Source organism: Podarcis vaucheri (genome assembly GCF_965113315.1).
Source record: "Podarcis vaucheri genome assembly, chromosome: 1".
In the NCBI taxonomy this organism is placed as follows: domain Eukaryota; kingdom Metazoa; phylum Chordata; class Lepidosauria; order Squamata; family Lacertidae; genus Podarcis; species Podarcis vaucheri.
The window spans coordinates 124,066,637-124,092,234 of record NC_138759.1 but is presented as its reverse complement, the minus strand read 5'-3'; the positions used below and the strand labels follow the sequence as shown (position 1 = coordinate 124,092,234).

General features: G+C 44.4%; 1 protein-coding gene across 1 annotated transcript in view; it reads right to left on the bottom strand.

Moving 5' to 3' along the window:
- Window positions 1-11,350: 11,350 nt before the first annotated feature.
- The window catches only part of NAB1 (NGFI-A binding protein 1), a 51,218-nt gene continuing 36,970 nt past the window's right edge, over window positions 11,351-25,598 (bottom strand). Inside the window, exons 5-8 of the mRNA XM_082196571.1 lie at window positions 23,087-23,203; window positions 17,759-17,900; window positions 16,143-16,292; window positions 11,351-15,097 (exon numbers count right to left, since the gene is read on the bottom strand). Coding sequence (XP_082052697.1) covers window positions 15,006-15,097; window positions 16,143-16,292; window positions 17,759-17,900; window positions 23,087-23,203 — 501 coding nt within the window. The 3' untranslated portion in view covers window positions 11,351-15,005. The remainder of the gene's footprint in view (window positions 15,098-16,142; window positions 16,293-17,758; window positions 17,901-23,086; window positions 23,204-25,598) is intronic.

The window sequence follows — 25,598 nt, the reverse complement described above, 5'->3', positions numbered from 1 at the left end:
CAAGACGTTTTCGTCTTGCGAAGCAAGCCCATAGGGAAATTTGTCTTGCGAAGCAGCTCAAAAACGGAAAACCCTTTCGTCTAGCGGGTTTTCCGTCTTGCGAGGCATTCGTCTTGCAGGGCACCACTGTAGGCAGTTGTGGCATAGACAGATATATAATTTCTCATAATATGGTGCCCTGTGTGAGGCCAAAATTTGGTGCCCGAAAATGGATCTTCTCAATTACGGATCGTCTCAGTTTTGCACCCCCTCAGCTTGGCGCTCTGTGTGTGGAGAATCTGTTGTTCGTTATGGATGCTGAGATTTGTTAGGAGACCTCTATTTCTCTCAAAGAGCTACAATTTCCAGAGCTGGTAAACCATGCTGGAAATTGTAGTTCTGCGAGCAGGATAGCAGAAGGGTAGGGGGTCCTTAGCCTATTCCCTGCCCACAGCCTTTCCAGTGCAAATCCTTCCTCACAAGCTGCCCTACTCTGCCATCCGAGACCGCATAACACCGGTCTTGAAAGACCTACATTGGCTCCCAGTATGTTTCTGAGCACAATTCAAAATATTGGTGCTGACCTTTAAAGCTGTGATGGCCTGGGAATCCGATTCAGAGGGTGAACCGGAGGAATCTCAGCCTGCACAGGAGTCCCCGCCTCCAGGGCCGGCTGAACTGGGGCAGCCAGTTGATTCTGAAGCGCCTGCACCTGTGCCGGATCCTCAGGAGCAGGCACCAGGTGAATCCACTCTGGCTCCGGAGGTGGTTGAGGACTCAGTGCCTACAGGTGAGTCTCCCCCTGGGGCCAGTAACCCTTCAGCCTCTCCTGAACTGCAGAGGCTCTGGGCAGAGAGGCGAAGGGAGCTGGTTTCTCCCAGGAGGAGTGCTCGCCTTAAGGCCAGGAGAGGCGGGTCTCCTGGGGGCCGGGAGCGCCCCTGGCCTCAGAGAAGATAAAGGCCAGTCAGCCCGGTACCAGGTTGCGGGAGCAACGTCGTTGATGAGCTGTCTCGGCCAGCATCCAGTCCTGTTCCCCCAGAGTTCCTGTCCTTGCCCGGCTCCTCGCTGTGGACCCTGTTTTGCCCGAGGAGGACTGTCTGCCGACCCTCGACTCAGGTCCTGGACCTCGCCCCACAGTAACCTCCCCCCTGGACCAGCACAAAAGCCCTCAATGACCTCGGCCCAGTATACCTGAAGGAGCGTCTCCACCCCCATCATTCAGCCTGGACGTTCAGTCTGATGCTGTATTGTTTTTAATATTCGATTGGAAGCCACCCAGAGTGGCTGGGGAAACCCAGCCAGATGGGCGGGGTATAAATAAGAAATTATTATTATTATTACCCGAGTTAAGCAGGATATCACAGGTTGACAGAAGTCACCCTGGCTTCTATCCCAATCCTGGACGTCCCATTTTGGCTCCTGTGGCGTGTTAGGCCATCCTGGGCCCCATGGCATCTCCTGACGCTGCGCAGGCTGGTGTGACCTCATGCCAGGCTGCAGTGGTCTGCACATTGTTCCCCTAACGCTCCTCCGTGGCTGTGGAGGGTGGCAGCAGACCAGGAGGGAGGAAGAGTAGGGAGGGGGTGAGCGGGCAGGTGAGGAAGGGGTCAGCAGGGTGAAGGCCCCAAATTGCCCTCCCCAAATGCTTGCAGGAGGCGTATGCAAGTGACGCAAATGGGACTAGAGCTGCTCGATTTCCAAAGCAGCTTGAATCATATTTTGACTGGGACGTGCAGTAAAGTTAATGAATACTGGGATATGATATACAATGTGTTAAGTTATGGGTGAACATATCAGACAACACAGCCAGCTCTTGTTTATTCACAGGCCAGAACAGAATTTAACTGAAGGGTTCAGCCAGCCTGCTTAGATAGAGCTTCACTACAACGCAACAGTAACAACTTTCTGTAACTATCCAATCATTGAATGTCACTTTCAATTCCTTATTTGCATATGTGGACCTGAGTGAAAACTATCTACAGTATCCCCCTGCTGGCCCAGGGTGAGAATTTCAGTACATAACACAATGAATTGAAAAAGATCTTTAAATATACTTTTATTTTAAAAAAACTGGAGGCTTTTCTTTTGGTTGTTGTGGGTGAAGAAATTCCCAAAGTAGACTTATATATGTTTATATATGCTACCATGGCTGCAAGGACACTTTTAGCCCAGAAATGGAAGCAGCGGGAACTTCCAACTTTGGAAGACAAAAATGACTGAATATGCAGAAAAGGCAAAGCCGACAGGGAAAATCCGAAACCAGTGTGACGAACTGTTTGAAAAGGACTGGAGTAAATTTATACAATACATGAAAGAACATTGTAAACATTTGAGTACGTTTGCAGGTTTGATTTAAAATATTTAGTAGTGATAATTTTTTTAACTGATTTACAAATACTAATGATTATTTTTGAAACTGATCTACAAATACTAAAGTAATTTTTTAAAAGTATAGTAAGAAGGGTGATATAGAAATGCCAAGTTGATTGTGATTACTTAAGAAAGCCAGGGAGTGGGAGGGGGGGAGTCGATGCTCGGTATGAGCAAAGTTGTATGTGATTATATAATTTGATATGAATGTGACAAAGGAAAAATATGAAAATTTAATAAAAATTATATATATGAATCATATTTTGACCAAGCATGGCTCAATGCTTCTGATAGGATGGTCTCTTTGGATAGGAGTCATCTTGCTTTAAAAAAATCCTGTGTGGTAATAATAATAATAATAATAATAATAATAATAATAATAATAATAATAATAATAATAATAATAATTTATTTATACCCCGCCCATGTGGCTGGGTTTCCCCAGCCACTCTGGGCAGCTTCCAGCAAAATATTAAAATGCAATAGTCTATTAAACATTAAAAGCTTCCCTAAACAGGGCTGCCTTCAGATGTCTTTTAAAAGTAAGATAATTGCTTATTGCCTTGACATCTGACGGGAGGGTGTTCCACAGGGCAGGTGCCACTACCGAGAAGGCCCTCTGCCTGGTTTCCTGTAACTTGGCTTCTCGCAGTGAGGGAACTGCCAGAAGGCCCTTGGCGCTGGACCTCAGTGTCCAGGCTGGATGATGGGGGTGGAAATGCTCCTTCAGGTATACTGGACCGAGGCCGTTTAGGCACTTTGAAATGTGCTCGGAAACGTACTGGGAGCCAATGAAGATCTTTCAGGACCGGTGTTATATGGTCTTGGCAGCCACTCCCAGTCACCAGTCTAATTGCAGTTTCCGAGTCACCTTCAAAGGTAGCCCTACGTAAAGCGCATTGCAGTAGTCCAAGCGGGAGATAACTAGAGTATGCACCACTCTGGCGAGACAGTCTGCAGCCTGCGTACCAGATGGAGCTGGTAAACAGCTGCCCTGGACACAGAATTGACCTGTGCCTCCATGGACAGCTGTGAGTCCAAAATGACTCCCAGGCTGCTCACCTGGTCCTTCAGGGGCACAGTTACCCCATTCAGGATCAGGGAGTCCTCCACACCAGCCTGCCCCCTGTCCCCCAAGAACAGTACTTCTGTCTTGTCAGGATTCAGGTAAGCAGTTGTTGTCTTGCTGCATTACATAATTTGAGATCTATATTGAGTAGCTAACCCTTCGCAACATACAAATCCATTCTCTCTGGGAGGGAAGAGTTCTCTTTTTATATAATTGTCATTAAAATTTCCGTTTTACATTTTAGCATATTCATTTAAACAACCTTAAAATATCGATGATTTCCCTTCTTCTCTTTCCATGGTTCATTTTGCGTAACATAAATCCCTGCATATTTTATATAAACTAAACAATTCAGTATTCCATTATTACAGCCATCAAAACTTATTTACACTGTTGAATTTATCTTAGTGCTGTCAACGTTTCCAAGTATACATAATTTCCAATCTTTCCAATTTCCAAACATCTTCCAATCTTCTCTAAACGTTTGTTCTTCTTGTTTTCTTGTTCTATATGTTAGATCTGCAAGCTGCGCATATTCCATCAGTTTAAGTTGCCATTCTTCTTTAGTTGGGACCTCAGTCATTTTCCATTTTGGGGCTAAGAAAACACGGGCCGCAGTAGTGGTATACATAAATAGCCTTTTTTGAGAGCCGGGAATTTCAGTCTGAATTATCTACAGCAAAAAAAGACTCTGGTTTTTTGGGGGGAAGTACTTTTGAACATTTATCTCAATTGATTGTAAATTATTTCCCAATACTCTTTTACCATATGTCTACCACATATGAAAAAACGTACCCTCTACCTCATGGCACCTACAGCACTTTTTTCAGTCTTACCATCTTAGCAAGTCTACTTGGAGTTAAATCTGTAAATCATTTCCAGGTAGTTCTCCTTCAAGGAACAACATGCTGTAAACTTCAGATCGCTCTTCCAAAGTTTTCCCCAGAACCTTGGGAGGGAATAGTTCTGTGCCCTCCTTTAAACACCCACCCCCAACTTTATTCACAGACCCTCCCTGTGTTCAGCAGCTATTTGTGTCCCTCGCAAATGCCCATCCGAAACGACTGTGGGGAGCAATGAGATTCCACCTACATGAACACCACTTGGCATCGTCCTACGCACTTGTTCCTGAGTGACCCTATCAGTCAGTGAACACAAAAAGTAATACAAGAACAGCCCTGCGTTCCCAGGATCCCGTGGGTGGGTAACACAGCACTTTTTGAAGCAGCTGAACTCGAAATGTATGAAGTGTAAACTTTTAATGGCAGATAAATGAGTCACTGCAGGATTTCAAAATGTGCAAATAGGATGCACCTCCTAATTCAGCTCCTCTCAAATAGCTTAATACTAATTTGTTGAGAAGCACTTTTGAATTATGACAAGAATCCTCCTTTTTCTTTCTTGCCTTAAAAAAACCCTCACAAGATTTTCCTGCCTTCTGAAAGTGGCATGTGAATAGTTAATAAATTTTCTATATTTTGGGTTCAGAAAGTAATCTGTTTACTTCTAAAACGGTGACTCGTCTTCTTCCGAGGACAAGAAGAAAATGGGGGGGGGGAGAGAATTAATGCGAGGATTTATTTGAATTCAGGTTCTGTCCCCTTCTCCCCCTGCCAAAGCAATTATCTCTAATTTTCTGCATAGCAAAGAGAATTAAGCCATTCTGGAATCCCAGAAGTAAGAAGAAGTTTAAATCACATATAATTTAGAGATACAATAGACTTAAGAAATAAATTTAAGATATTTAAGACAGCAAACACAATTCAATTAGCACCACTTATGTGTGACTAAAAGAGGAAAGACGCAAATGTTTGAATGTCTTCGTTGAGCTGAATGGAGAGGTGTCGATGTATATGTGACACTGTTTGGAAACTGGATTGTAGAAGATGGGCAAATCTCAACTTGACCCGTTGACTTCTTTATCCAAGCCACTATATTTATATGAGCCAGTTGAAAAGAGCTCAGGTTGTTTCAATACAGAAGTTAATAATGAGTGGGCACAGATGCCTAGCTATATGCTTCAGAAGAATATTGTGACATGCCACCCCAATCTCCACTGAGTGGCTTCGCAAGTTTCCTGGGGTTCCAGGCACTTATCTACAGTTGTGGGAACATTAAGGCACAGTGGAGGGAAGTGTCTTTAAGAAATATGGTTTATGAATACATATTTACACACTGAAATGTGCAGTGGAGGGGGTGCAGAACGTTATACCCCAGTAATGTTTTTCATTGCTACCCAAGATGCTCTTGGCCTGCCCAGCAACTACTGGCCTTTGTTCTCCTTTTTCTTCCCAGCATGCCTCTTGCCAAGAAGGCAAGCCCTGTATAGGGAAGATTTTCAATGTTTAATGTTTGTGTTTTTATATATGTTGGAAGCTGGCCAGAGTGACTGGGCCAACACATTCAGATGGGCGTGGTATAAATAAAATTATTATTATTATTATTATTATTATTATTATTATTATTATTATTAATTGAAAAGGTAAAATACACCTGGACGGTTAAGTCCAGTCAAAGGCAACTATGGGATTGTGACGCTCATTTCGCTTTCAGGCCGAGGGAGCCGGCGTTTGTCTGCAGACAGCTTTCCGGGTCATGTGGCCAGCATGACTAAACCGCTTCTGGTGCAACGGGACACCATGACGGAAACCAGAGTGCACGGAAACGCTGTTCACCTTCCTGCCACAGCGGTACCTATTTATCTACTTGGACTGGCGTGCTTTCAAATTGCTAGGTTGGCAGGAGCTGGGACAGAGCAACAGGAGTTCACTCCATCGTGGGGATTCGAACCGCCGACCTTCTGATCGGCAAGCCCAAGAGGCTCAGTGGTTTAGACCACAGCGCCACCCGTGTCCCAACACTATTATTATTATCATTAAGGACGTCCTTATATTTATCGGGAAAATGCTGGAGGGTATGCTGTTTTGCACAGGCCTGAGAACCTTATAAAATGTGTAAAATACCTGGCCATTGTTTCAAAATGGCTAGCCAGGCTGATTTATGTAAGCCGGCCCAGGGATTCCTTGTTTGGCACAGTTCTGTAGCTTTCATTTTCCCTTCCTAGCCCGCTCCAGTATTAGCTAGATTCTGACATTAATTTCTTGAGGGTTTTTTTTGGGGGGGGGAGTCTCCCCTGCCAACTTATAACCATATCCCCCTCCCATTTCCCCCCATTTCCAACACCTAGTGGGCCAGAATACTCCTATTCTTAGGTGTGCCATATTTTGCATGCTTGACACAGCAAGTAGGAGGAGTACATGGGGGAATGTATACTTTCTCCCCACTGATTCACTGCAGCACAAAAGGATCTAATGTTTCTCTATGTCTGCCCTCCTCCCCCTGTCTCAAGAATCATCTGCTTGACGAAACAGAAGACACTGCGGCAGTTGTGCTAAATTTGAAGCAGACTAGCATACATCAATTAATTTAACAGGGCTTCTCCTCTGTAGGCTGATTCATAAAATAGGATAAAGAAGGGGAGGGGAACCCTCTACACATGGGTGCAGCTATTTGCACACAGGTTTTTTTTTTTAATTTCAAGTATGAATTACTTCCCACAGAATGTCCCAAAGCCAGTGTGAGAGCTAGTAGTGGTCTGGATTAAACCTGGGAGACTAGGGTTCTGGTTGCGGTTTCTACTGAGCAATGAAAAAACCAGGTGACCTTGGTCCAGTCAGCATCTCTCAGGTAAAGGATCCCTGGACAGTTCAGTCCAGTCAAAGACAACTATGGGGTTGCGAGGCTCATCTTGCTTCAGACCAAGGGAGCCGGCATTTGTCCACAGACAGCTTTCCCGGTCATGTGGCCAGCTTCTGGCGCAACAGAACACCGTGACGGAAACCAGAGCGCACGAAAACGCTGTTTACCTTCCCGCCGCAGCGGTACCTATTTATCTACTTGCACTGGTGTGCTTTCAAACTGCTAGGTTGGCAGGAGCTGGGACAGAGCAACGGGAGCTCACCCTATTGCGGGGATTCGAACCGCCAACCTTCTGATCGGCAAGCCCAAGAGGCTTGGTGGTTTAGACCACAGCGCCACCTGCATCCCAAACCTACCATGTAATTTGTATGTGGATAAATGACAAGATATATATGATATAAATTTGGCAAAGGGCCTTCAGGAAGTCTCCTTTTGAATGCAGTGTGGAGAGTCAGAATCTCTTCTGATTTATTTTTTAAAAATTATATGCCACTCTTTGTCACAAGAGACTCTGGAATTCTAGGTTCTACTACACCGTGGTTTAAAACCACATAATAAAAGACATTCCAAAATCAGATATTGTGTGTGTGAGAGTACAGCATACCTATTTCTGCAAATAGGATGCTTTATGTTGTTACAGGGTCCCCCAAAATAACCCGGGTATTTATTTTATGATAAATTCCATTTCTTGCCTGCCCTTCGCCAGGCTTCGGCAATTCAAAAATACAACATCCAAGCCAACTACAGTGAGAATAGGGGTCAGTGTAAGTGTGTCAGAAACCTCACAATGAAGGTGCCAGAGACACTTTTGTGGGGAGGGGATTCCACAACTTAGGGGCTATGGAGAAAATGTCCTCTCTTGCGGGGGCCACCCTCTTCTCTGGGCATCGAAGGGCAATGGAGGTACAAAGAGGGCCCCCTTTCTTGATGTTAACACAGTAACAATTTCCCTACAGATTCTCAAGGATGCTTCCATTTGCAAAGGTCCACTTTCCCAGGTTTTATTTCCCACCTTTTATTAGGAGACAGATATAGATAATGGGTTGATGAGAGCATGCTTGTAAACCAAGCAATTACAACTGAAAGTGTAATTATAACTGAGCCACAGGGCCAAGAATTCCAATTATTCCAATTAAGTATTCTATGCGAGTTTTATTTAAGGATTAAGATGCCTGGTTGTGGGTTGTATCTTGGCGGTTGTGCGCATTTGTGTGTTGGAAATGTGTGCAACTGTCTTCACTCTTCTGCTTAATTACTAAATGATGAAACAATAGGCTATATTATGGTAAGTTCTGCTTCCTGATTAAAGTACACAAAAGGGTTACGTTCTGTGGGGCTCGGATGGGTGCAATCCTATGCATGTTTATTCCGAAAAATAAGTCCCACTGTGTTAATTGGAGATTATCCCTGGGAAAGTGTGCATAGGATTGCAGCCCTTTATCTTGCTAGAAATCTTGTTGATGGCAGCTTTTATAAGGAGTCAGCAGGAACTGGAAAGAGGATGTTATTCTCTCAGCTAATGAATGGTTAAGTAAATCCTTCTACAGAGGGAAGATGAATAAGATAACTTGCCTCTACTGCATGTTGTGAGGGAAAATAAATCCATTTACTGGCAGGTGGTGAGGATTGAAACCAGTTTTTAATCTGGAGTATGGAGTATTTTGCTATGTAACCTACAGTACAGGTGATGGCTTCTTGTTTCACCTGGCCTGTTCTTTTTCAGAAATCTGCAACCTTGCGAATGTTACAGGTTCCTAAACTCCCCACTCCCAACCCACAGAGCACTTGAAAATCACTAAGAGTCTTGGTGGACCCATTTAACGATTTCTCTGCATGCTGTAGCAATTGTCATTCTACAGAATCCAAATTGTAATACAGTCGTACCTCGGATGTCAAGCGGAATCTGTTCCAGAAGTTCGGACTTCCAAAACGTTCGAGAAGCAGGACGTGGCTTCCAATTGGCTGCAGGAAGCGCCTGCAACCAATCGGAAGCCGCGATGGACGTTCAGGTTACAAAGAACGTTCACAAACTGGAACAATCACTTCCGGGTTTGCGGCGATCGGGAGCCAAAACGTTCGTCTCACAAGGTGTTAGACTTCCCCAGTACAACTGTACAATAAAATACAATATAAGAAACAAAAGAAGCAACAAAAAGATGACTGAAAATCCTTATGAATATCCAGTGGGATGGAGGTGTTGTCTCTCATCTTCAGCTACAATTCCATAGATGTGTCGTGGACCACATGAATGAAGCTCACAGACCACTGGTGGTCCACAGACCACAGTTTGGGAGCCCCTGTTCTATCAACCACATTACCCCATACTGGTGAACTCCCTCTAGTTTGTTTACTCCTTTATAAATAATTTCAGAATAAGATTACCATTCATACAAGACGAACCACCTGGTTTCCTACCCTTCCATCTGCACCTCACCACAGGTAACCCTCCAGACCTGAGGATGGACAGGCAGTGGAATTTAATAGTGGGGAAAAGTTTTGGATAGATGCCAAAACTTACTATTTACCAGCAGTTTCTTTTTTCTTGTATTTTACCTTGGAAAACTCAAATATTAAGATAATAAGGAACAAGGCAACTGCTTACCCCATTTTTTGTTGCTAATGCCCAAGTACCAAATACCTTACATAGTGCATCGGACAAAGTGGACATTGACACATATGAATAATTGGTTTTCCCTTTATATGCATTTTTTTAAAATAAAAAAGTAATAAATCTCATATATTCCCTCACTGCAAGAAGTGAGGTTACAGGGAACCAGGCAGAGGGCCTTCTTGGTAGTGGCACCTGCCTTGTGGAACGCCCTCCCATCAGATGCCAAGACAATAAGCAACTATCTTACTTTTAAAAGACGTCTGAAGGCAGCCCTGTTTAGGGAAGTTTTTTAATGTTTAATGCTGTATTGTGTTTTTAATATTCGACTGGGAGCTGCCCAAAGTGGCTGGGGAAACCCAGCCAGATGGGCGGGGTATAAATAATAATAATAATTAAAGGGATTGAGTGGGGAAAGTGGGTCATACATTTTAAAGGAGAAAAGGGAGAGACAGGGTGATTTTGTAAAATGCAGGGGGGAAATGACAGCAAGATTAGAACTACCAATAACTTCTGGTGTTTGCAAATATGCAGTTCTTGGGGGGAGGGGACACAGTTCTTAAAAAATAATACTGCTAAACCAAATGACCCATATGTTGTACACAGATTTCCCCACAAATATACCTTTAAGAAATTATGCAGCATAAAAATTACATGCCTTGCATTTCTACTTGTTGTATTTATGTGCATAAATCCAAGTATAATTTATGCATCTAATGTTTTGTAGAATCAGAGTCTGACTACGTAAATAAAACTGAACTGTAATCCCAAGTCATGTGAGGTGTATTCATTGAATGGTACTGAAATTGGAAATATCAAAGCCTTAAACTGGTACCTACTTACAATTTTACCTGGCGGGTAATCAATTTTACTGGAACCATGCCCATTGTGGCTGACAAAGCCAATGTTCCAGGAAAATATGGTCCCTGAAAACCTAGTGCCATCCCCTGGGAAGTATAGTTTGTTAGACTTTTTAGGGAACCGCTATTCCCTTCAGAGAACTACAGTTAAAACACTTACGCATGTGCAGAGACAACTTGTGCCTGTGTTCAGTGTAACATGTGAAGTCATAAACTTCAAATTCACGCTCAGGTTAAGTTTCTCCCCCACCTTCTTTGCGCCAACACTGTATGGAAGTTACTTGCTCCTCAGTAACATCACAGAGCAAGGGACAACAGGAAAATTTGTGCTGACACCATAAATAGTTCAACTTCAGCTCGAGCCCAGAACTGAGTACCGTATTTTTCGCTTTATAAGACACACCAGACCACAAGACGCACCTAGTTTTTGGAGGAGGAAAACAAGAAAAAAAAATATTCTGAATCTCAGAAGCCAGAACAGCAAGAGGGATCGCTGCGCAGTGAAAGCAGCAATCCCTCTTGCTGTTCTGGCTTCTGGGATAGCTGCGCACCCTGCATTCGCTCCATAAGACGCACACACATTTCCCCTTACTTTTTAGGAGGGAAAAAGTGAGTCTTATAGAGCAAAAAATACGGTAGTTCCCGTAAATCGGTATGCAGACCAGAATTACCAGAAGAAACAAGGACAAATATGCAGTCTTTATTACTCCTGTAGCAGAATTACCTCTTTTCTCCTTCTGTTTAAAGTAAGACAAGGGGAGGGCATTCTTTGCCAATGAGACTTTTTTATTTTGTATCCAATGAGGCACACAAATGCAGACAGACAAGAACACAAATGCAGACAAACAAAGATCACACTTTGGTCAAAATAACCCTGCTGAAGCTAACAGCCAGGCTTCCTTAATATCCCCGCCCCCACATTCGAAAGTTATAGAGACAAGACTTTTTTCTGCCTGTATTGCTGACAATCGGTGAGTCTTAATTATTAGCATTCTAGAAGAAGCCTGTGTACTGACTGCAAGATAAGCGAGATCTGCATCTTGGAAACGTCGTGAGGTAAGTCAGAAGGGCGTGTGATGAAATCAAACGCATCTGTGCATGGCAGGAGAGGGCATTTTGCATGAATCTCTCTCCATGTGTAAAGTTCTATAATTCATGAAGCAGCCCAAGCTACAAGGATTGACTAGGCTTCTCCGGGTGAGATGAGTTTACCATGTGGGAGAAAGGGGTAAAGGTAAAGGGACCCCTGACCATTAGGTCCAGTCGTGGCCGACTCTGGGGTTGCGGTGCTCATCTCGCTTTATTGGCCGAGGGAGCCGGCGTACAGCTTCCGGGTCATGTGGCGAACCAGAGCAGTGCACAGAAACGCCGTTTACCTTCCCGCCGGAGTGGTACCTATTTATCTACTTGTACTTTGACGTGCTTTCGAACTGCTAGGTTGGCAGGAGCAGGGACCAACCTAGTCGCAGGGATTTGAACCGCCAACCTTCTGATCAGCAAGTCCTAGGCTCTGTGGTTTAACCCACAGCGGTACTTCCAGTTTCCCATGTGCTCTCTGAGGTGAATGTACTGTGTGCCCTTCTGTCCCCCTGAAATCAGCTCTTATTTCTACAGAAGAAGAGTGGCATGGAACTTCTGGCCTTCCAGAACTACAACTCCCATCAGTCCCTAGCAAGCTTGGTGAATAGCCAGGGATGATGGGATTTAGCGTACAGCAACATCTGGACTGTCAAAGGTAGGTAGGTAAGATGTTTAAGAGTGCCTTTCAGTGTTCCCCGAACTTGGGTCTCTGGCTGTTTTTGTACTTCAATTCCCATCATCCCTGACCACTGCTCCTGCTAGCCATGGATTATGAGAGTTGTAGTCCAAATGTAGCTGAAGACACACGTTTGGGGAACACCCCATAGCTGCTTCAGCTTACTTTGTTAGGATTTTTTTAAAAAAAGGTTGTTTAACACACAAAACAAAATGTAAAAGCCCTGCTTATTGGGACTGAAATGATTTGCAGGACTCTTTTTTTAAAAAAAGTAAAAGTACCTTCGTACTTACAACACAGCTGTCTCAGGTCATTTACAACCGAAAATAAAAAAATAGATCTGTACCACAGATTTAAATTTACATTACATTGGCCTTTATAAAACAAGATGCTATATACTATGGGTAAGTGGTATGTGCTTTCTTTTCTTGTAATTACTGTCAGAAATTATGAAACTGCTCCGATATCTGCTACTTGAAACCTTAGTTAACATGAAAACACACATTATTAATTCACAAAACAATAAAATGACCCAATTTTAAACTACACATTAATCCATCTGTTTTGATCCATTAAGCTGAAGATTCTACTCTGTTGAATACATTTCTTCGTCAGTAAAGTAGTACAACAAAATTCCAGAAACAGTATTTTCTCTCTCTTTTTTTTTAAAAAAAAAGATTTCCCCCCGTCTATAATATTAAAAACATGTGCACTGGTGTTTCTACTATAAAGCTTTGCTCCACAAATCAAGTGATAAACAGTTATTAAACACATTTTACAATGATACCAGATAGTTGTGTGGACATGTCACCTTACACTTTACACAGAGTTTCAATATGGCATATGGAATGACTCGGTAAATCACTATTACACGGAGCAAAATCCTCAGATATGAAGAGCAATATCCTATTATGGCAAATCGACAAGAACCGGTGGCGTATTCATCAACCCCCCTCCAAAAGTACTATAGGCAAATTCAGCATTTCAAAAAAATAAATAAATTATAGTTTTGAAAACCCCGTTTTTAAATGCAAACACACGATCTGAAGGAATGAAAGAGAGGTGGCTATTATTAGGTAGGTCCACATGTCACAATGATGTTGTGCATAACATGCAGACACCACACTGAAATACCCCGGAAATGTCTCTGTATTAGCCAGTTGTTACATTGCGGACAAAATGGCACCCTTAAGAATCGAATCATCCTGCACAGCAAAAAAATCCTCCAGAAAATAAATAAAGAGTACAGTGCTACCTCGGGTTACATACGCTTCAGGTTACACACTCCGCTAACCCAGAAATAGTGCTTCAGGTTAATAACTTCAGGATAAGAACAGAAATCGTGCTCCGGTGGCACGGCGGCAGCAGGAGGCCCCATTAGCTAAAGTGGTGCTTCAGGTTAAGCAGTTTCAGGTTAAGAACGGACCTCCGGAACGAATTAAGTACTTAACCCGAGGTACCACTGTACAGTTGTTCATACATACATTCCCATGAGACTGTAGCCAATATGCTGCCTTCTAGTTTTTGCTGGACTAATCCCTGAGAGCTGCAGACCAGCATCTTCCGAAGCATCAGACTGGCTACACCTGCTGTATGTGGTTTATATTATATTATATAGGAGTAAGCTACTTCTGTAACAGTAACGTATTCCTCCTCTTATTTCTCCTGTGTGTATTGGTTGTTTCAGACAATACAAATTTCTTGCAGTGCTTTCCCAACTCTTCTGTTACCTGGAACATTCCGGCTTGAGAAAATCAGAACGACTCTAAGGATCATTCCAAAATGTTGCCAGCATTGCAGCAGTTGCCCTGGCAGGCTTAACCAGAGTGTCTTAATAAATGCAGACGCATTTGTTACCCTGTTTGAAGTGTACAATATGAAGCAACAGTGTGCTGCTGCTGCTTCTACCCATAATTCCCTAATAGCGGACAGGAACACAACGTAGATAAATACAGAAATGTCTCCAGGAAGTGCTTGAGAATGACCTTACACCAATAAGCATAAAAACGCCAGTTATCATACAGTCAGCTCTTGCGAGTGCTATATTTCCCTATAAAATCGTATGTAATTGGTTTTTGTTTTTTGCTTCTAAAACCTAAAACATTGAAAACCTGCTGTTAAAATGCTTTCTTAAGTTGCTGTTCTCCCCTCCTTAAGTCTTCTGTCCAACTTCTTCAAAGTAAGGATATTTCTTCTTTAAACCCATCTCAGTTATTGTTATATCTCTACATTTAAAGTAGACATTGAAAACTTCAAGTAAAAATAATGGCAGCCACATCTACTGGACGTAATACAAATCTATGACACCTATTAGTTGTTGGGGTTGTGGGTCTGTGTGTTTCAAAACTTTTAAGTTATACAAATACACAATACATTCTTAAATAACAAGGGCCCACGGTATTATTAGTTTGTGAGCCTTTACCAAATCACAAAGCCGCTTTTTTCATTTCATAAACGTTTGCACCCACTTCTCGTGGCAGCTGCAGTTTTCAACTGGTTATTTCGTACGTCAGTTCCACAACATGACAGTCCCAGTCCTTAGGCTTTGGCTATGAAACCGCTTATTTCAATGAGGCAACGCTGGTTATTAAGGCATGTTTCCGTTTCTCATTCAAAGCTTTATTTTAACATTTTTTTAAAAAAAAAACCAAAAAGGGAGCATGGCTATCTTGTATCTTCTGGCTCTGTCTTTATCACCTTCCTTTCAAGGCTGTTGAAAGCAGAGTGAGGGAAATCTTTTAAGATACCAAGGCCTTCTGCAACGACAAAATGGATTCCTTTTAGAAAAATATCGACCCAAACAACAGTGTTCTTTTCGACCAGTTGTAGTCAATAGACAGCATATAAAATCTTACACAAATGTACCCTTGTAGTACCAAACAGCAATAAATTCAGTTTAACCACTAGGCGAAATCTGCTTTCCATCGTAATGTACTGCCAGCGGTTTAAAGGTAAAGGTAAAGGGACCCCTGACCAGTCATGGCCAACTCTGGGGTTGCGGCGCTCATCTCGCTTTATTGGCCGAGGGAGCCGGCGTACAGCTTCCAGGTCATGTGGCCAGCATGACTTAACCGCTTCTGGCGAACCAGAGCAGCGCACGGAAACGCCGTTTACCTTCCCGCTGGAGTGGTACCTATTAATCTACTTGCACTTTGACGTGCTTTTGAACTGCTAGGTTGGCAGGAGCTGGGACCGAGCAATGGGAGCTCACCCCGTCGCAGGGATTCGAACTGCTGACCTTCCGATCGGCAAGTCCTAGGCTCTGTGGTTTAACCCACAGTGCCACCCGTGTCCTGCCAGCGGTTTACGACAATGTAAAAACATAAAACCAAACAATAAGATTATAAAAAGTTATAAGCAAAAAACGAAATTATAAACAATACTGATGTGGCACGCAGTTCTAGCACCCCATGTGGTTGGCCTTGCAGATATTTCTGCTGTGAACCCTGAGGCATGCTGGAGAAATGGAGAAATGACATTTGAATGAGGCCCGAAATATCACTAAGCACTTAAAAGGCTATACAAGATGCCTGAGACTCCTTTTCCCTCTCCTGAGAGAAAGAGCCCCGACAAATTTCACACGATAGGGTTGGCCCCAAGACATTTTGGCACCTGAGGTAAACCACAAAATGGTGTCCCCTCACCAGCAGGAAAGAAGGGATGAGGGAAGATCTACATCTGGAAAATCTCCATTGGGATCTGCTGCCCCTGTGAAACCTGCTGCCTGAGGCGGTCACCTCACCTTGCCTCATGGGTGGGCCGGCCCTGGTCATAGTTGTTATGAGCAGGAAAAAAATTTACCTGAAGGCTGTGACTTTGCTTCAGCACTGGCGTACAATCTGCTCAAGTCACTGCAGAGAGGCTTCACGACGTGAGGCTCATCGTCTAATGAAATGTGAGGCATATGCCTATTTGGTAGACTCGACATGCGTAGATTTAAAGGCCTTTCCCCTAAAATATATTGACAAAGAGATATCCATTCAATACTATAACCGAGAGGTAGTCCACGCACAGTGCTGCTAATGGTAGCCCCAACAGCCCAGGTCACCATGATATGATCATATCATGATATGATATGAGAGTACGAATCTCTATTTTATTCATTTGTATATGCTTTCGTGTGTGTGTTTTTATGTTGCCGTTCTCCTGATTTAGCGGAACCTCGGTTTCCGAGCGCCTCGGAAGCCAAACGATTCGGAACCCGAACACCAAAAACCCAGAAGTGAATGCTTCCGTTTTCGAACGTTCCTCAGAAGTCAATCGGCTTCCAAGGCGAGTTTCTCCATTTTCTCCATTGACTTTGCTGACCGCCCATTGCGCCTTGGTTGTTGAACATTTTTGAAGTTGAACCGTCTTCCCAACGGATTACGTTCGACAACCGAGGTTCCATTGTATTTGTTTTCAATTTAATGATCTATTGCTGTCTTTCAGGCTCTACACCACTTACAAGATTTCTGAAATATTTGCACTCAGGTGCCTCAAAGTGACTTACATAGTAAAAACAAAACATTGTAAAAGGTAGAAAGGTAAAGGACCCCTGGACAGTTAGGTCCAAAGGAAACTATCGGGTGTGGCGCTCATCTCGCTTCAGGCGTTTGTACACAGAAAGCTTTCTGGATCATGTAGCTGGCATAACTAAACTGCTATTGGCACACGGAGGACTGTGACGAGTGCCAGAGCGCATGGAAACGCCCTTTACCTTCCCGCAACAGCGGTACCTATTTATCTACTTGCACTGGTGTGTGCTTTTGAACTGCTAGGTTGGCAGGAACTGGGACAGGGCAACTGTAAATAAATAAATGTAAGTCCAATCCGTTCCAATTAACTTTATTGTACTAGCCACTAGCCATGACAAATCTGAATCAAAAATAAATATAAACAAAAGGCTTGTTGTGCCAGAAATTATGGCCTCTTTTTAGATCTCCGCGTCTCCCTTACAGTTCATTGTCCAGGGTCTTCTTTTGGGGAAATGCAAGTCAATAAACAATATCTCAGAGGTGTGGTAGCCCCGGCTCCTCTCGCAATCCTAAGGGCAACTTAAAAGTCTTCCACCCATGTGGCCTGACTGCTTCCATATGGCATGGAAACATGAAGCTCTTTTCATAGCGGCCATTGTAGGCATGGTCTGGAACTAGCAAAATGCTTGTGAGATCATGTGGATGACCCAAGCCAGGTGGGAACAACCGCAGGAGAGGCAACCACGAAGGAATCTAGGTCTCAGAGGGTTTATTTCTCCTAACACAGTATGTACACAGACTACATTTCTGCCCCCACAGTATTCTCCCAAGAAATCATTAACCACAGGAAATTTCATTTCGTCATAATTTAGCAATCGTCGCTGTTGCACCAGTCTCACAAACGCTGGCAATTCTAAAACAGATGTGTGATGGCAAATACATGCCTGGAAGCTACTGTACCTTGCCCAACACCATAATCCGATGTCAAGCCATTGGCACAATGCTCTTCTGAATTTTGTCTGTAGAGGCCTGTGGAAAGGCGTCTCTCCAAGCCAGCTTGGCTGCAGAGAAACTCCATCTGCTTGGCCATCATCTTCTCCGGCTGCAATTGAGACAAAGGCAGATTTAGGGACTTGCCACAATTACTGTTAAGTTGTGGGTGAACATATCAGACGATACAGTGATTCTTCAAACAGCTCTTGATATTCCGAGGCCAGAGCAGAACTGAACTGAAGAGCTCAGTCAGCCTGCTTATATAGAGCTCCAGTACAACGTAACTGTAACAACTTTCTGTAACTACCCAATCACTGAACGTCACTTTCGATCCCTTATTTGCATATGTGGACCTGAACTATCTACAGTATCCCCCTGCTGGCCCAGGGTGAGAACTTCAGTACATAACAATTACAATTACTAAGTACAGTCGTTTTACACCAACCAGATGCCAAGTGAAGTACTGTACACTGAAATGGCATAGTCTTAGCCAGGAATCCTACGAAGGCTGAATTATGGAGGGAGGAGACTGAATTATCTACGAAAGGCTGAATCATGGAAGGAGGAGACGAACAACCAGCAGTGGAGCTGGTGCTCTCCAAGCAAAAGGAAATCAGGGAGCCAGCAAAAGGTAAGGATGACAGAATCTGAGAGTCATTGCCTGGTTATTAATCCCTCTCAATGCTGACTGATAAAACACTCCAAAAAAGCAATCGTAATGCGATAGTCAGGATTGTTTTCTTTTGGTGTTGTACCAGCCCTCGGGAAAACAGGTAAAACACAACACAAGAAGAACCTCAGTACACTTGTACATCTGGTCACATCATGGTTGTTGTTTTTGCAGACTTGAGAGAAAATAACAATTAGCTGAAATCTACAGCAAGCTTCTTCCATTCAGAATTTGACTGGGGGAAATTCTCAAAGTTAATCAGAATTCTCTACTCTGTTCCAAATTTCCCCCTCCCATCCTACTGGGGTACCAAAATCAAACAAAAAACGGAAAGGAAAACAAATCTACAGCTATTTTCAACCCACTTAAACATTTTGGCATCTTTATGACCCTTCAGAATGAGCCCCTGCCCATTTTGGGTGCCTATTTGTAATCAATCAATCAATTAATATTTCAACAGCAACTTTTTTTTCCTTCTTTGAAAAATTGCAAATACAATTATGGCAAGATTTCCCTCAAGCTTTATTTTTGGAAATAGCACTATCCATTTTTTTTTAAATGCCAGCAATCTGCCATTCTGAAAAGTGTAGCATGGCAGTATGATTGTGGGGGGAAACAGTGTGAAAGTTTCGCCTGGAAAAAGATACACTACAGGAGAAAGATAATCAACAACCTGCTAAAAGAGAGTGCAAACTTATCAATGCCAAGAGAATTATAAACTCTGAATGTGATCTATTTCCATTACTGTGATGTAGATCATTTGGAAAAAGGCAGAATTGCAATTCTGAAAATGTGTAGGTTAAATGTTCCATAGTAGGGGTGTGCACGGGATTTAGATGAGTCCTTAATCAAAGTCAAAACAAGCTTTCAGATTTTGAAGTCATCACGTTTCCACAGGTGGTGGAAGTGCTTTAGCACTTTTGCTGCAGGACCATCTCATCCTCTATCACTGGATGTTCCCTTCCCAAGAGGTTAGTTACACTCCTACCCATGCCTATAGCATAACTGTTTCGCTTGGTGGCTGGTATTTTTTATTTATCTCTCCCTTCAGATCCACATCTCCAGTGCATACACCAATCTGGTTTAATCTGCAGCCACAGGTGCAATGGTCTTTGCGCAAGCTCTCTATGTATTTCCACACACCAGGCTTCAGATCCAGTAACAGCTGTCTCATTGCGCTCCCCAAGCTTTCTGAGGTCAGGTGGGCCGAGTTTTCCTTCTCACCTGTGAATACAATACAGTGGTACCTTGGTTCCTGAACAAATCAGCTCCCAGACAACGCAAACCCGGAAGTGAGTCTTCCGCTTTGCGAACGTTTTTTGGAAGCCGGATGTCTGACGCGGCTTCCAATTGAGTGCAGGAAGCTCCTGCAGCCAATTGGAAGCCGTGCCTCGGTTTTCGAACCATTTCGGGAGTCGAACGGAAACCTGGAACGGATTAAGTTCGAGAACCAAGGTTCCACTGTACTAGCTTCCTGACATTCTCTAGGCCTCTCCTTCAAGAAGTATGAATAGAAACTGGTATGCGGATTTCTTGCGTTCCTCCTTGATGAGGAAAAACTCTTCCTTGGGACTTTTCTAGCTGATGTAATTATGGTCTTCAGCAGGTACAGGAAGCAGCTACAAGGAGATGAGCTCGGCATCCTCCACGTGAAGAAGCTACACCAGTAAAAATTGAAGCTCTCAGCACTGAAAGAACGGCATTCGATTGGTGAGTGCGTCAGTGCTTTCAAGGATGAAGCCATTGCACAACCAGATAGAACTGTGATGGTAGAAGAAACTCAGATGAGCTCACAAACCCAAGGCAAGAAATACCATCAGTTGAAATTTCACCCCTCCCATATCCAAGAATCTCCTGAGGAGTCTGCTGATTCTCCAGAGAGGAGGAGGCGTGTTCTGCTCTCTACTTATTCTGCTCCAGCACCAAGTCAGTCAGTCAGTCAGTCAGTGTCGGAGAGAGAGAGAGACTGAGTGTTAGAGATTGTGTGTAGAGATAAGGTTGCTGCTAAGAGCAGCTGCAGACACTCAGTGCACTCGCCTAGCCCAGTCGGGGCTGAAGTGGATGAGTCCAGTTGGTGGCACTGGCTCAAGGGCGATGCTCACATCAGTATGAATCTGATAGGAGACACATTGGTGCTGTCTGTAATGAAGTGGCTGACTCACTTGATAACTTCTTAAATAATTTTGATGCCAATCTGTTGCTTGCCGTGAAGCCGCTTGCCACCTATTGGAAACCAGGTATAAGTTCACATGGTGCAAGGTGCAGGCTTCTTGATCTAGCACAACTTTCCCTTGTACAACGTCAGCGATGTTCACAAGGAGACACTGTCCTGGTTTGGTTTGTTTTCTTGCGTTATCCGGTGCACAGAGACATGTCACAACACTCATAGCACATCTTCTGGCAGGTGAGCCTCATAATACTGATGCTGAACATCTCAAGGGTGACCTTGGAAGTCCATCAACAGAAACAGACTCACCGCTGATTCAGAAAACGAATGCCTCATATAACTACCGCAATATGTTGCCATACTGTACCTATGGCACTGCCTCTCCTGGTATGTCCCACAGAGGAACTTACGGTCTTCAAACAAAAACATCTTGGAGGTCCCAGGCCACAGAGAGGTTAGGCTGGCCTCAACTAGAGCCAGGGCTTTTTTGGCTGTGGCTCCGATCTGGTGGAACACTCTGTCACAAGAGACTAGGGCCCTGCAGGACTTGACATCTTTCCGCAGGGCCTGCAAGACAGAGCTGTTCCAACAGGCCTTTGGCCAGGGCACAGCCTGACTCCCTCCTTTGGCAATCTTCACAGAACTCTAGCCCAATGGTTGCCATCAACTTGATCTGAATTAATTTTATAATGAAATGATTTTCGAATGTTGTATTATTTTATTGTTGTTAGCTGCCCTGAGCCCGGCTTCGGCTGGGGAGGGTGGGATATAAATAAAATTTATTATTATTATTATTATTATTATTCCTCGGAGGGGATCCGAGGACATCGGTGCTCCTATAGATTTTAAAAATGTAAGCGCAGAACCCACGGCATGGCTAAATCAAGAGAGCAGGTGTGGTTTCAGGGATTATTTTTTGCAGAGGCCTGAAAGTGAAACTGCTCCTGATGCCCAGTCCCAGATGGTGAGAATCTAACCAGCTCGAAAGTAAAATGAAATCGAACATGCTTAGCCCGGTGTGGAAGGAGGCAGCAATGCACAACAGAGTAATCTTCTGTTCTGTTTGTTGTGTACTGGTCTGTAATGAGTGTATACCTACATATACCATTTAAGTATAGTTCGATTTGAATCAATAAATGCCTTGGACTGGCCAAGTAATTGGTCCTCATAATATACTGCATTGACGGTGGGGGGGGGGGGCGTTGAGCAGGAATTCGAGGGAACTAAGTTCCCTTACCTTTTTAAAATTAAATAATATTTTTTGTCTGGGAGGTTGAAAGAGATATAGACCCAATGCCTGGGCCAAACATCCACCTATATCTGTAATCAATGAAGTCGTGGGCATTTTTTAATCCAGATCATTGTCTGCTTGGATTTATTAATCACACCTTACATTTAGCCACTGCCCGGGGCGTGTGGCACTGCAGCTGGGCCCGCAACAGACAAACAAACAAACTTTGTGGCGAGTTCTCCCACCTTTTTTCCAGAAAAAAGCACTGTGTAGTGATACAAGGTTATGAAGATTTGAAAGGAGCCAGTATTTATGTTCATTACCTATTTATTTCTATCTTTTCTCAGCTGTTCCTTTTTGAAGGGACTGCTTAGTTCCTTTTAAAATCCCACACAAAAATGTATCTCACACTGCACAATCGCAGCAGGCAGCATTTGACACTGGCAGGACTTCTGACGAGGGCTAGCTAGTCAGGTGTAGAGGCTGAAGTGGAGGAGATCTCAGAGAAGCATAATTGTAGAGGATATCACCATGTTCAGCAGCGCGGCGAGTTCCCTCTAGCAAGGCAGCAGCACTCTGGTAGGGATTATCCCCTCTGCTATCTGCGCTGCTCATCTTGCAATGGCCCAGAGAGCTGTTGGGTCTCCACTGAAGTATCAGCACAACACACTTTCGAGTCTGCACAAGATCTGCGCTATGTCACCTGCCTACACTTCACGAAGCAGGTGATAAGTTCTAGCACACCAGCCTTAGAAGAGGCAGAGTCTGAGCAGTCAGGGAGGAAGGACAATAGGGGTGAAGAATGAGAGCTCTCAGTCTCAAGTTTCCTCCATAAAGTCAAAGGCAGCACAGCTTAGACAGGTGATTATGGGGGATCTGGTGCGGTTATCTGCCCAGATGCCAAACTCTGTACTGACAAAGAGGCAGAAAACACTGAAAGACGCCCCTTGCTCCGGTCGGTTAAAATCTTCATCCCCTTACTATGAATGAAGATAAAGCTGTAGCCATTACGAGTGCGTGTTTGTTTGAGCATGCTATTTTCAAAAAAAAACCCACCAGTCGTGAGTCATACCAACTACACTAGAAGTGAAACGATCGCAGCCAGGTCAGAAGGACCCCTTGATCTGCAGAACGGGGACAGAGTGTCCTGTAAGGAAAGAACTGTGATTGTTCTGTAAGAAGCATTCATACGAGGAAGCCTTTTATTGCAGCCCCTAGGTTGTTTACCTGTGAGCCAAGCGCTGCCAGGTCTTCACACTTCCCTTTTGACAATGCCTGTTGTATTTTGACTGAATCCTGCTGGTAAAAACTCTGGACTGCGTCGTGGAAGTCAGGGAAGCCATCCTGCAAACATGAAAAAGCAGGGGAAGGAGCTGTTACTATTTCAGAATGTTTCGATTCACAAGATATTTTTCCAGTCTTAAATCATCACTACAGCCAATGGTGTGCGTGTAGAGCGAGAGAATAGTTCTTTAGCCGTTATTTTAAGGGCAAAAAATAAACGTTTCAAGGTTTTGAAGCTGAGCAAGTGTAGAACAAAAGTAGGTTCTTTTAAAGGCACAAAGAAATGCTTCGAGTGCAAGTTGTTCTACCTAAATGAAAGCTTGTGGCACAATAAATGTGCTGGCTTTTAAGGTAGCAAAAGACTCCTTGAAGTTTTATTTAGGAATTTCAATCAGGAATATCAAAAGGTCTGCTTTGTGCAAGTTAAGACATTAGGATGGAAGGGAAATAAATAAGTAACCTTATCAGCAAGCAGTTTCCAAACGCAGCCACGGTGCTTTCATTCTGTTGTGAAAGCACGAAAACGTACAGCAAAAAGGAAGCCCATGTTGCATAACGTCACATTACAACTCCTTTTTCTGAATGACAAACCAGCACCGCTAGTGAGCCATTGCTAAACCCCCACCCCACGCCAAAAGGCTTGGAACTGTAACGGGAAGCATAGTGGACCGAAATCAGCTGTCCCTCACAGAGCAAAAAGCTGCAAAGTTTGCTCCCTAGAAATTCCTGATTACCATAAACTCGCATTTAAGAAGACGTGCTTTGAATATGCTTATTGCTCATCAGCCTACAAGGGCAGCTTTCGCAAAACAGGCACCTGCCACAAGCCTCATTTGGGTGCTCAAGCAACAGGTGGGGATGGGATGGTGGATGCCCCGCCCCGCCCCACCCCACCCCAAAATCATGGGTGCTGCCCAAGCTTCTATTGCTGAATGAACTGATGTGGTTAGAAGCTCTCTTCAGATTTCCCCGCTCAATGGGGGAAGGCTTCGCTGGGAGCAGGCCTTGCACTAGTGACTCTACCGCAACCTTTACATGAATTTGCTATGAACTCCTCAAGAGCGCTGCGATCTTGCTCACAGCACTGTGAACGCAGTTGTCCTAAGTGGCAAGGCAAAGCTCCTCTGACTTTCCATCCCCACCATGGCTGCAGCGGCAGAGAGAGGAGAGGAGGAAGGTGGCTGCGACCAGGAGTATTTAAACCTTTAACCCAGAGCTTTTCAACCTTTTAAAGTCCACGGCTCCCTTGACCAACTGCATTCTTTCTGCAGCACCCCTGTGGGGCTGAGGAGCCCGGTTACGTCACCCCCTTGCCTGCAGAGTTGGCAGCCTCTCACCCTTTTTCGAAGGCACGCGGGTGGCGCTGTGGTCTAAACCACAGAGCCCAGGGCTTGCCGATCAGAAGGTCGGCGGTTCGAATCCCTACGACAGGGTGAGCTCCCGTTGCTTGATCCCAGCTCCTGCCAACCTAGCAGTTCGAAAGCACATAAAAGTGCAAGTAGATAAATAGGTACCGCTCCAGCAGGAAGGTAAACGGCGTTTCCGTGCGCTGCTCTGGTTCGCCAGAAGCGGCTTAGTCATGCTGGCCACATGACCTCCAGAAGCTGTCTGCGGACAAATGCCGGCTCCCTCGGCCTATAGAGATGAGCGCGCAACCACAGAGTTGTCTACGACTGGACCTAACGGTCAGGGGTACCTTTACCCGCTGCTGCCGCCCCTGGTTTCTGAGCTGCTCCTCAATGCCCCAAAGAGAGGTGCCTCCTCACACTGCCCCACAGGGGCCTGGGAAGCAACCCCTGGACAGCCCCAGAGGCACCATTCGCCTGGAGAGCTTGTAGCCAGGGCTGCTGCAACAAACAACCGTGCAAGTCTTTGGGAGGCAGAGACGCAAGAGGGCATCAGAGGAAGGAGGAAAAGAAAGAGGGAACAGAGGCCAGTGTTGCCCACGGCACCCCTGACCACCATTCAAGGCACCATTCAAACCACTGCTTCAACCACATGTTTCACTGATAATTGCACAACGATAACACTGCTTATTTGGAGGAAGAATGAAAACAAACACAGAGGTCCGGAGTGAACGTGACTGGAACTTCCTATACCCATTCCTACCCAGCTAGTCTCTTTTACCCTTGCTTTTTTGGAAGCTGCCCAGGGTTGTATATGACTCTTCCTTCCTAGCCCAGGTGGCTTGGAGCAAGCATTGCGGCTCATCACCCTGAAATACCACTACAAGCCCTAAGTCTGAGTGGCAACTACTTAACATGCTTCCGCGCTGCATCGCAACCACCCTGCAGAAAAAGAGAGAAAGAAGTAAAATCCGTAACCCGCCTACTTCTTCCTGGGATGTCACTTTGAAAGAAAAGTGTACAGTGGTGCCTTGCAAGACGAAAATAATTTGTTCCGCGAGTCTTTTCGTCTTGCAATGTTTTTCGTCTTGCGTAGCACGGTCCGTCGC